At 36.0% G+C, this 13102-nt stretch overlaps 1 protein-coding gene across 1 annotated transcript; it reads right to left on the reverse strand.

The window, feature by feature from the left end:
* Positions 1–783: 783 nt before the first annotated feature.
* Positions 784–12824, reverse strand: LOC149299043 (receptor-type tyrosine-protein phosphatase epsilon). Its single transcript, XM_089486696.1, has 12 exons — positions 12762–12824; positions 10519–10638; positions 10129–10289; positions 6705–6840; positions 5767–5916; positions 5094–5187; positions 4641–4717; positions 4134–4268; positions 3275–3400; positions 2666–2817; positions 2066–2201; positions 784–858 (listed from the first exon to the last, which is right to left on the reverse strand). Exons 1-12 carry the CDS (start codon positions 12822–12824, stop codon positions 784–786), a joined length of 1425 nt encoding a protein of 474 aa, XP_089342822.1.
* Between the last annotated feature and the right edge of the window lie 278 nt (positions 12825–13102).

Consider the following 13102-nt stretch of genomic DNA (forward strand, 5'->3'; position numbering starts at 1 on the left):
CATTATGTCTTGGGCCGGCCCAGCACTCAGCATAAACATTTTGTTGGCTGATTTGGTAATAAAACCCCTTTTTAACACTTTTCCCATGATGCTCAGTTAACAACCTTGTTTCCAAAGCATCATGGGAAGTATACAGTAGTTCTACAGCAAATAATGTGCCACCTGTCACCCAGCCCTTGTACTGTGCAAAGGTCTGGGCATCTAACACTTTAATACAAATTCCTAAGTCTGGATGGTTTCATCTTGCAAATAAATTACACCAAAAATCAGAACAAATAGCATTACAACATGGCTACTAAAGGACGGATTTGGAAAAACATTCTATTATATGTAATAAAAGCCAAACAGAAATCATACTACATTTAAATGCTTTTAAAAGTGTGTTGAAAAGTGATTAAAAAACTGTACAAGTTATATCTTCTGGTATTTAATTTTTTTTTTCAATATTTATGACATAAAAAGCAAACAACAAATAGAAATTTGTATAGTCTCTGAAAATGTATGGCATTGTAATATACATCTTATGTCGTAAATAAATAAATATATACATTACTATACATAGGTCTGCTTCGCATCATGATTGGTATTTTCAGTCTTTATACAACACGGAAATGCTGCTGTGTTTAACAATTTAAGAAGACGCACATAGCACGTTGTAATTTGGTAGTAGAGGAGAATACAAAATAAGCTTTTTTTCAAAACCAAGACGCATTAACTTCAAAATATATTCAGAATATTACATGATTACACATATGAATCATTTTTTTTTTACGACTAACCCCTTTACTTAAAATTTGCATAATCTGAAAATATGTCAATGAAGTCTTGTACCACTTTATAGCAGAATTCATACTGTTCCTGGAAAAATGCAAAAAAAAAAAAAAAGTTAACAATATAAAAAGCAATGTAATAAATGCTAAAAAATGCTGTTTTACTGGCTCATATAATACAAAAAAGAATAGGTAATTAAGTAAATGTAAACTAGACAGGGCTTCCTGTAATAGAATAGGTTGCAGATGGAGACCACAGGCGACCCCTGGACTTTACGGTTCCAGGCCACAAGTGTTCGGCTTTTTAATACTATATTCCACACCTTGAATAAAATAATGTACAGCCAGGTTTTTTTTTATGAGCCAGGTCAGGGTCTCTCATCTTATAAAAAGTACACTTCTCTGCTAGACTTTTTGGCTGGTCTTCTGCCTTCTCGTTTGTTTTGCATAGATCTGTTGTTTGAGTATAGATAAGGCCGGCAAAAACATTGCTAGGAATAGCTATCTTATGAAGCATATTGTAGGTTAAAGTATTTGGTCTATTTCTAGAACAAATTATTTAATTAGATCTGGAAATTGCTAATTTAGATTTAATAATTTCAATATTGTTTCATGCAATTGCGTTAGTAGTGGCAAATGATGAATGGTTTGCATGTTTATACATCATTATACAGGCAACCTTATTACAAAGAAGAAAAAAAGCGAATGGATGTTGCAATATTTTTGTTAATTTGCTAATGTTTACTCAGTTTATAAATAATATACAACTTCATCTACACACCACAAAATAAGTAGAGGCAGGGAAGATTTTATATCTGAGACAATTAAGCATTTGCTTCATGTAAGCATTTAAATGAGCTGCTCCCTGAACCCTGCATGAGTACAATCAAACATTTGCTTTATTTGCCCAAAACATAGTAGCAACTCCTTTGTCCCTACACAACTAAGTAACGCCATTGTGGGCCTCTTTACTGATTTTCACCCGGTACATAATTTATTCTGCTCCTTTGTCGGACGCTGATTCTGTCCTGGTATTTACCCACCAAACCCATCACTGTTTTGGAAAGAGGGTTTTCTAAGTGCCTTCCAGCAGTATTCAAAATAGAATACAAAATGAGTCAAATAACTTAATGGGAAAGAATAATCATTCAATTACAGATGATCCCTATGAGGTGAGAACTGAGGAGGGAGACGGTACTGTGGAAACCTGATGAGTCTGAGAATTCGAGAACCGCAGGGGGTTACATAAAAGGAGATGGTGTGAGGCAGACGATAATGCATGCCCCGTCTCTTACCAGAGTTTGCACCATATGAGGCCTCTGCATGCGTAAACTTTTCACAGTTTGGAAAACATCAAGAAGCCCTTCGGCTTTCACTCGCTCCAAGATATTGCTGAGGGCAATGAATGTTCCTGTTCTGCCAGCACCAGCACTGCAGGAGAATATTAAAGACATTGTTAATAATGAAAACCGGTAAAAGTCTACAATAAAAAGAACCCAAGGCCAAAAGATCAATTTGTCTACTGGGACACCTTTGTTGACCTTTTTGGTATTACATTGCCACTACACGACGTGCGTGAGGAGGAGTTTCAGGCACATACAAAACATAATCTTGCCAGACTGATGTTCACGAACAATCAGATTGCCATGGTCTTCACGTGTAAAGTAGCAACGACTGATTTCAAGTTATTTATATAAAGCCAAAGACATACTGGGGCTCATTGGTGGAGATATGGTCCTCATAACATACAGAAGAGTTTGATAGATCAGTTTCTACTGTTTTACTTTGATTGTGACCCCATTCATGATTGTGTTACATATTGAAAACTCTGATAATTGTAAAAAAGCAGATACTTGGTGACAGGTGAGTACAAATCACAAGCAGTAGATGCTGACCTGCAATGCACGATGATAGGATGATTTCCTGTTTGTTGTTGCTGTTTCTGGACGGCTGCAATCAAGTCAATCATTCCTTTCCCTTCCACGGGAATCCCTATTTCAGGCCAGCCATGAAAATGAAATTGCCGAACCAAACTGGTCATTTTTTCCTGAAATTAATATTTTTTTTCAAAATCAAGTAATGTTTTTTAAACTCAAAGTTTTTGAAGATGGCACATTTTGGAAGGTAGTGTACTGATGAAGCATGAATTATGTTTAACTTTCAGGCATTATTGCGTTCTGCTTATTAAACAATCAGTTATAATCATAAACATATAAATTATATTTAAACAAATTATCCTTACAAAGAATTTTAATACAATTATATAAAGAATAAAGATTTTTGTATAAATTGTAAGAAAACATAAATTAAAAAAAATTGATTCCTCGAAAGCGAGGTGGACCTAGATGTTTGTTAGCCCCAAGTACTCCTATTACCTTTATCCTACACCACATCAGCTATATGTATTCCCTTGATAATAAATACATATATACCGGTATATATATATATATATATATATACATATAAACTTAGTGTGTGTTGCAAGGAAAAAGCAAATGTATTACCTGGCTACATGTAACTATGAAGTCTCTCACACTTATTGTGTCTACAATACGGTCACTTTTAATTTCTATGCTGATTTCTCCATATGTTACCGAACCCTCCGAAGGCCAGTACTGACAGCATTTTTCCTGTTAAAAAAGAAAAAAAATTGCTTTATACCGTTTCTCTCTTCATCCATATGCAACCATTACCAAAGTATTTATATTGACAAACAACTAATCCATTATTTAATTAAGATTTAAAATATGTACCAGTAATCATATAGCAATCCACAATCTAAAGAATGATCCACTGTGTTGTCATCTTAGAAGAATATAATTTTATATTTACACAATACTGATAAAACCTGAATTTATTTTTAAGGTAGATTTATATATTTTATATTATGTTGTTTATATCCAGAAAATATTTATTTTCTACATTCTGAATAATGACTTATAAGTAACTACACAAAAGCAATGTATAATCTCACAGCCTGTTGTAGAGACTTCAACAAAAATCCCCATTGCCTTTAAAAGACTACGTTGCACTCAGCATAGAGCTTGTTTGCAGTCCCAAGGCTGCCACACCGGCCTGTGGTCATCATGTAAATTGGGCAAATGCTCTTTTACTTTACTGTGATGGATCCAGACCTTCTATGTGTGGCCAATGGCCACATGTATGTCATTTATTGGTCACTAACGACTTTAATCCTCACCTCCTATATAGTTATGCAAACTAATCAATTTTAGAGGGAAATCCTGCAGCGCATTGCAGCACCCACCAGCGCAAATTAATTTTTAGTGTTGGGGCACATCAGAGATAGGCGGTGAGGGCCCACAAAGAATGCGTTTATTTTACATATGCATTTTCTTTATTTACCTGCTCTCTTTCTTGCAGCTCTGTGAGTATTACAATTGTGTGAGACTTCCATTCCCACACCATTCTCCAGAAATCTTCCACGGTGTGTGGCAAAGGTCCTTGGGTGGCAATAAAATAGTCTTTTTGTCGATAGCCCTTAAAAATAAATAAATATGATGTCTCCCTTGTGCATTCTGTATGAATTACAAAGCAACCACGTCCGTATGATGCGTGAGTAGCTTTTCATAGTGACACCAAAGTAAGATGGCTACCCTTGGCCATCATGATTTCACATTCCATGTTCACATGTTGATTTTCTTAACCTCATGTTTGTCAATAAGCATAATTGTTTCGATATTGGATCAAGTTCTTAATGCTTACCTCATCGAAATTGGAACAAATGGCAGCCTATGGCAGGGACAGCATTATCTAATCCATATCCAATCCACTTTAAATATAGCCTGAAGTCTTCACGTTTTGCTGTCTCTGAATATTGACATAGTCATGTACCGTTATCTTAATACTTACATCAATAAATGAAGCATTGATATAATCTGTGTATTCTTCTCCTCTCTTCATTGAAAGAATAACTCTGTTGAAGTCATCTGAAAATAAAAGTTTATTTTGCAACTACTTAGGAGAATGTTTTTTTTTTTAATGGTGCTCTTCTTCCCACTCTGCTAGAAACGCAAAAGTATTGCTAAATGGCCATTCCCTTTCCATAAATAATTATATTTTTTGGCAGGAACAATTAATTGTCATTTGACAGAAACACAGGCTACGACAAGTAGTAGAAACTGAAAACATGTTCCTAAAAAAGCTTCTGATTAAACCTTCAGAAGAGAAAATAAGATGTCAGATCTCTTCGGACATATAGCCTATCGTACCGGAAGGTGCAATGTTTGATGCAAACGGAACAGCACCTTTAAACGGTGGAATGATAACTCTCCATGAAGCGATAGAATAACGTTGGATACTCACATGGGATAATCTGAATCACCCTGGCTTTCTTCATGTTGGCTGGCAAATTCCCTGTTCTCATGTTCTCCTTCATTATCCGAACATTTGTTAATTTCTGATAATAGAGAAAAGGCAAAACAACCTTGAAAACGTCTTTCTTGTCTCAGGCATACTTAATTTCCTCTGCCGTGTTTCAGTATTGGCCGAACATGCAGCTGAACATGTAGTTAAACTATACTGTAAAAAGAATAGTATTCGGGACACAAATGGCAGTTTCCATAATTCAATTCATAACGTAGCTTTCAAAGTACTGCTTTTCATGCCTAATGCAACTATTCACCAAATGATAAAAAATACTAGATTTAACAGTTAACCCCTTAAGGACAACAGGTTGTCCTTTAACCCATTAATGACAATGCATTGTGAGCCTGTACATGTACGGGCATTGTCGTGAAGGGGTTAAAAAATATACCATTTGTGTAATGTTGATAAATGAAAAGAAAGTAGTTTTGAGTAGTAAGTAACTTTTTGATGACATGATAATTCTTTTTTTCAGGAAGCTGACATTTGGATCAGCTATAAACTGTTTGTCATTGCCATGATTTGTCTTTTTGCGTTTGCCAGCGTCTTTCTTTTTGTCCCATGCTGTCTGCTGTGTCTTATTTGTGTCCCTTAAAAGTGTTTCATTACTCACTTTAAATTCTTGTTCAAGCCCAATTTTTTCAAAATGTGGCGCTGGGCTGTAGAGAGTTTGGAGATGCTTTTCCAAAGAGGCCACATCAAGTTCTGTGTCGCCATAGAGGTAGTACTCCAATAAGGCTTGATAAATGAATGAATACTGCATCTAAAATGAAAAAAAAGGTTTGCAAATGCATATTCATGTAAATAACCCATCTGTATAATACTTAAAAACACAAGGTTCTCCTGCTCATAATGTACGAAAAGATTATTTTCTTAACGGACCAGCAGCTTTGTGCTTTGGCTTATTGTCCTGCGATGTGTGCTCTTTATTGGCAGTGTATATTTGTTTCTTTCATTACTATTAATGAGCTAGCAGATAAAACCCACTATTTTTATCAAGAGAGGTTGCCAGATTCTAAGGATATTGTCCCTGTGTAACGCTTATTTAGAACACAGTGAATTGTTGTAATAGAAACCAATGCTAATTGTGTGTTTTCATATTGAATTACATATATGTTTCGTTGTATCAAGTAATGTAACACCATAGCACATATGAGCATGTAATGAACAAATGTGTCTCTGGTCTTGGATGGAGCCTTTCTGATAAAATTGCTACCACAGATGAGACTATACGTCACTTTAAAACGGTTAGAAATCAATAAGTCTCAGCATTAGCAACACTTTGGACTATTAATTAGTGATTTAATAGCCTGTTGTGGGTTTGACCACTGAACATTGATTCGAGATGCATCAAGGAGAGAGTGTAAAATCAGATACGAAGCAAAAATAATTTTAAAGGACTTGTTCCTAGTATTATGTTGTATAACATTGTATTCTATGGTGGAAACGTTCTATCAAAGAATGGTCGCTTGCACCACTTAGAAATGTAGAACTGTCTCTGTAGTAGGCGAATTTTGCTAATTACGTTGATTTTATAACAGTGAAACTTACTTCAGTTTGAACCATCTGAGGACGCTGATTCCGGATTTTGCTAACGAAATCATAGATGTCAACCTTCTTTTCTTCATTCATCATGTCAATTATGGCATCTATCACAATAAAGGTGCCTGTTCGTCCTACACCAGCACTAGAAAGGTATTTAACAAAAATGTAAGAAACATAATTGAGGTTTATGGGGCCATGAAATATCCGTTTGTTGTCAACAACAGAACAGTTTTGTTAATCCAAAAATACTGCCAACCGTGAATGTGTGCTAATGTGTATGCTTCACATCTGTTGATCCAGCACATTTCCGTAAAATTGTAGAATCATAACCAAAATAATAGCCTCTCTAGACAACTGAATTCAATTCCAATGATCCATAGCCAAGTTGTTTTTGAATTAAATGTAGATTTCTGGGGACAGCAGCTGGGGCGGTGCTTGTTATCTATCCGTAATGGACAATAATTTATTAATGTAACATTCTGTTATTTTGGAACAAATAATTTGATGCAAAGGCATCTGGGAGAACAGTTGATGACTAGTCAGCATATGATTTAGTTGCTGTTAGGAAGTATATAAAAGTGAACATACAAGGGCTAAAGACATGGAGAATAAAGAGGGAAGAGGCTCTTCAGAAGTTGGTCTTGTTTTCATAGTGTCTGCTACAATGATTGTATTTCTAGATAATAACCACCAGGTGGGGTGACTGTGCCATCATTTTTTAAATGTATTTTTCTTGTGAAAGGAAAGGGATTGGTATCCTGTGTCTTATGTCCACAATACCCCTTTTCCTTTCTTTACACTGTTTTAATATATATATTGGTGGCCCAAATTGACCTTTCCAAGGAAATACACATCAGGATCACAATTTATTAGAGAATGGACTCAACATACTGTAACATAAACATGCTTGTAAGTCAGGCAGTAACCTGTTCGAGAATGTTTAATTTACCGCTTGTTTTAATTAAATAAATGTAATACTTAATACGTCACACATGGCTACAGGGGGCCCTTGGACAAGTAAATATCCAAGTCATTATGCAATATTCCTAATTGTGACACCTTAATCAGATGACTTCGGCATTTTTCTGTCTTCACATGTATCCCCAAATATCAGACCCATTTCAAACGGGTTTATGCACTAAAGGGACAGTTTGTAGAAAAGTTGAGGTTTCAACACTCTTGCTACACTATTCTTTATGAAGGACCAAGTTTCTCCAGCAAGAAGGGCTGAGCTGGCCCTGTAAAATGCATAATTTAATTGCTAGGGAGATATTGGACAAACCTCATAATTTGCATAATGCAGGGCCTGTCAAGCTCTCCCTGCAGCAGAAGCTTATTGTGGATGGGCTTTCATAATGTATACTGAAGTCAAGTGAATGAAAGCTTAACATAGCAAGGACCATTTAGTGTCTTAAAGCATCCAGTTTGAGACGGGGCCGTCTTGGTAATCTGTGTGATTTATGTGTTTTTAGCCAGTGCCATGTTTGGTATATTGGAAGGAAGGAAATGTGCCAATGAACCGAACGGGGAATGCAACAAGTGAAAAAAAGGAGAGAAAAATAATAAGGGAGTTACAGGAATAACACAAAAGCCACTTGTCCAGCAGGCACGTGCACCAATAATAGGGCAGGGACATGCGAACACCAGCTGGACAATGAGACAACAAGAGAATATATTCAGCCAGCATTGACAAAGTAACAAAGAACTGCTTTCTCTACTTTGTCTGTTCTTTGTTCTTCTCTTATCAAACAACTAGTCTGAAACACCAACATACTCATAGGTTTCTTTCCCCCCTTTCCTGGAATTCGGCATTGCATAATTAATAAAGCACATATCAATCTTAATGGTCAGTGTTAATGTAAGTGAGAAGGTAACGTAAGATGTTTATTATTATATTATATGCTTATATTCCCCAAAAGTTGTAAAACATTATATACAACCGCCAGTTTACATAACAACGCAAGTAGTTATCTGAATACTCTAAGAAGACTGTTTCAGCAAAAAAAGTGTATAAGTTAGTTATCTGTTGTGACAAACACTGGGAGGCTGATGGCAAGGCCGGGCCTATGGGAGATAACGAAATGCTGATGGAACATTTTACCTTGTGCATTCAACAAAGACGTTGAATGTAAATACACAGTTTAAAAGCAAGAACATGCATATTAATGTTCATGTTTCAACCATGTAAGATATCAGACATCTCCTTACCATGTATCAGAAGTAATTGATTAAACACATTAACAGATGGAAGGATGTAGGCTATAATGGAAATATATAAAATCAGCTTGCACACTGTATATTGATTTTAGTGGGTGAAGAGATATACCGTATCGTTATGCTTCTAGGGTGGATGTGAACAGCAGTCATTTTCAATGAGAAATTGAGTCATGTAGTCAAAGAAAAAGTCCCTGTATGAATAGTTTCACATGGTGTCTGACAAGAGGAAAGGGGCAATGCTTGCAAGACCTCAGTGTCACAATGGTATGTATGAGTTGTATGGTTAGGTAATAGTCTTCTCTTCCTTTCAATCATGGAAGACTAAGGCATGTACCTTATTGCGCAATACTGGTTACCTTGTAAATGTGAGAACATTTATACATGCAAGAGAATGCTTTATGTATGAATAGTAAGTGTACTTACCAACATACATTGTATCCCTATCAATATTTTCAATAATTAATTAAAAATGTCTAACCTATGTCTAAGCTATGATTAAGTCTCATCCATACAAAAAGAGATGGGACTGAGCTGTTAGCTGAGTTAAATACGTTCAAGTGTAAAAACAGACTTTTACCACACACAAGGCATTAAGTAACGAACTAGCATTCAGTTAAGGCTACCAAAGGAGTTAAAAGCACAGCCAAGTGTGGGATAAAGGTGATGGCTATGGGGACATGGGGAGAGGAGAGTGTGGGACTACATTTCATGGTACTTCACTATACACTCTCCACTCCCTGGGTACCTATAGCAATCCACTCTATCCACACCGTAAAGGGGTACTCTAGCCATTGTACAAATGATAGTGGAGTAGTCCTTTTACATTTTCATGTGGCCCTTGGAAAGATTTTGCAGAATCCACCCATATGCATTTGCCTCTCTCCATGTCCCCACCAGCTCCTAGGCCTGCAAGAGAGGTGTTTTAAGCAGCCATCAAAAAGTGGCACAAACAGCAGGACCATGTAGGAGTTCTTTGTTTTTATTGTTTTAACGAGTTGAAGAATGTACCTTAAACTACTTAAAAAGGACTTTATTATGCCATCTTTGTTGCCAGGACTGCATGGACACTGGGGCATGCGGTTTCTCTTAGTTCTGGGACTGTACAGTTTATGATTGTTACTGTTAAATTCTGGGCACACAACCCAGTTTCTTCAATTTCATTTTAGATGGAAGAGGATACAGTTAGAAAGTATAAGAACTGCACAGTACTTACCTGCAGTGGACAATGATGGGTCCAGCATGAGCTGGATTTAGTGATTTCACTTTCTTTAGGAATTTCAGCATGCCGATTGGCGTAAAGGGCACTCCGAAGTCAGGCCAGCTGGTAAAATGCAGCTGTGTTATCAGCCTGGGAGCTTTGCATCCATCATGCACCTGTTTAATAAGTGGATTTATAAATTAGGAAAAACATTAGAACATAGATCAGCAAAAGAATAGACCTATTGTAGGTATACCGTTTTATTTTGACCTAATGCCACACTTGTCATGTTAAAACTTTATTTTTTTGTGGGTAGTTGTAGTTTAATATATTCACAAATATCTATACAAACTTTAAATTATCTTAAAGCGGCGTTTAAAGCGATGCAAAAATGTAAAGACGTACAGGTTGTATGCAGAACTTGCGGACCGTGTAGTCTACGAGTACTATCACATCTTCGACAGAGACTCTTATATTTCCATACAGCCAACAGCCTTGGTCAGGCCAGTACTGGTAGCATTTTTCCTGTAACAAGAAGAATGAGATACAAGAACAATAAGGTTAAAATAACCAATATTATTACAATTCAACATTTTATTGAAAATGTCTTTGTTAAACCAAATTCATAATTTCATGCTCTTTCTGAAAGAATTTCTGTGAATACTGAACAGAACTTTCATTTAGCTTTTGTACATTTGTTTTTCTTTTCGAAATAAATAATATAAGTATATTTATCAAATGGGATGGGCACTTGAGATAAACATTGAGAAACGTTGTAAGGAATCCCCTGCAGCATATCTAAACCTGTATTAGTTTGCTTCAATTACAGCATAGTTTCTGGATGGACAATTTGGTTGAAGATAATCAGCAGTAGCAGGGCTTAGGTACCAACCAATACTTAATTTCTTTTCAGGTAGCTTGAGAATGGCAACATGCAAATATAATGTCAATACATAATCTAGCTGGGAATGCTGTCACAATGTGAGACACTTCACCTAATATTGGTAGAGATACAGCATGTCAGGATGATACATGTGAGTGGATGTCATCAGCGGTCCCACCCAGGACCTACATCCAAAGCTGCAGACCAAGATATAATATCAGATCCTACAGTTCTGCTTCAGAGGGACAGTACACATGGAACCGGGTACAACATAGTGTAATTTGGCCAGTTGGGGAAATCACAGATCTCTTTTGTAACCGGCCAATTGAGCAGAAATGCACAGGTGAGCCCAATTTCCCAAACTGTAGCTGGATGTCCTGAGTGGGGGTCTTTATGAAGTTAACAAGTATGCTACTTTAGTGTTGTATACATATGTTACTATAAAACGTTATACGTTTCATAATCACATTTAAGATCAGACATATAAAACAGGCGGGTATTTTAATTTCACAGGTGATATTTATCATATGGATATCCTAACCGGTTTCCACCATCGAGTACCTAATAGTGTAGAAGACTCCCTCCCTATCTTTCATTTGTGAATCACTAAATTGTGGTGGAATCCTTTTAGTTAGCTTTTTTGTGCTATTTTTCCGTGTAATATGCTTAATTTGGTTCTTGCGCAGCACCTCTATTTTGTTTATTATTTGTTCTTTTAAGTGGTTCTTTTTCTCTTTTGCTGAATTGGAGTATTTCTTTTTTTCCCAATTTTTAGGGTTGTATGGAATTTATTATTAAAAGTTACGTTTTAAATTTGGTCATAGCATAACTCTAGGCTTTCTCTCTTTAAAAGTAAGCAGCTGCAACAAGAGTTGCTGGTTAAACAATCCGTACAAGAAAGCTAGTACGCCAATCTATATTAATCTTTCGGCTACTCAAAGTTGACAAAAAAGCAATTGGGTTTTTGCTTTCTTCTTGTGGCGGTGAGACTGATAAATATTGTTGTCCAGGAAGAAGATTTTGATGATATGCTGTCTCTAAAGTGTGAATTCACAGCCAAGCTTCAGTGGTATATAAAAATTGAAGCATAATTTTGCAGTGTCTGAAGTCAGAGTGCAAACATTTCACAAAGCCAAAAAAAGAGCATCTCCCAGTATGTATAACGCGTTGCATTTGGTTTGTTTGGTTCCATTTTGTCTGGTATCCTACGTTCCCAATCGCGGATAAAACCATTTCATCAATAATTAAGAAGTTGGATCATATGTACTTTTGTGAGGTTTCCATGCATATACTAATATTTGTAAACAACATTCTTGCTCAACCACAAGTTAGCAACATTCAGCATTCCAGCTGCCATTACAAATAGAATTGGACATCATGGGAATTTATATAGTAATGGTTTTCGAAGGACATTAATAGGGTACAGTACAAAATAAATACGTGATAAATTGAGATTTTTTATTTTTATTGTTGTGTAATGTAGGCCTACACCACAACTGTAAACGGTATATTTTACAAGAAATAGCAAGGATGATGCAAGAGACAAAATAACCGTGGATTTGCTAACACAAGCTATGAGTCATGTCAGTGAAGTATTATTCCTGTCACTCCGCTCCTAGCTACAATACTTGGGCTTTAAAGCATTCTTTATTAAATGAAACATCATTGCAGAAATGACCAATATACCCAATCCCTTACTCTGATTCAGTATACTATTTAGCTTAGCTTAGCTTTTTTATTTGTAGTACCATAAACCCCAATTTACCTCTTTTCTTTCTTTCAGGTTGGTGAGCATGACTATTGTAGCTGATTTTTGCTCCCAAATCATTCTCCAGAAGTCGTTGACAGTATCTTGTTTGGGGCCTGTGTGTGAGAGAATTGAAGGGTCATTACAGTCAATAATAACATGGAAACATGAGTTTAATCAGTTTATTTATAATGTTCTTTGATGTCTCCAGTGATGATTTTTTCTTAAAAAATACTCGGTTACTAGTCTAACATACGTTAATCATGGTTGACCCTAAAGGAAATTTGCATAGGAAAATGAATTTGATACAATCTGTGTTATCTCTTTCTTTCTTTTAAGCATTTATTATATTAAGTGTG

Source organism: Sceloporus occidentalis, unplaced genomic scaffold, assembly GCF_023333645.1.
Source record: "Sceloporus occidentalis isolate IW3139 unplaced genomic scaffold, rSceOcc1.0.p SCAF_30, whole genome shotgun sequence".
In the NCBI taxonomy this organism is placed as follows: Eukaryota; Metazoa; Chordata; class Lepidosauria; order Squamata; family Phrynosomatidae; genus Sceloporus; species Sceloporus occidentalis.

Excerpts from the sequence above, each read along its gene's own strand:
- LOC149299043 (XM_089486696.1), bottom strand. The coding sequence starts at position 12,824 with ATGATTTGGGAGCAAAAATCAGCTACAATAGTCATGCTCACCAACCTG. Across the intron at positions 5,188-5,766 it reads GGCTTGAACAAGAATTTAAA|AAATTAACAAATGTTCGGAT; the intron begins GTGAGTAATGAA and ends CTCTATTATCAG. Across the intron at positions 3,401-4,133 it reads AGCTGCAAGAAAGAGAGCAG|GAAAAATGCTGTCAGTACTG; the intron begins GTAAATAAAGAA and ends CTTTTTTAACAG.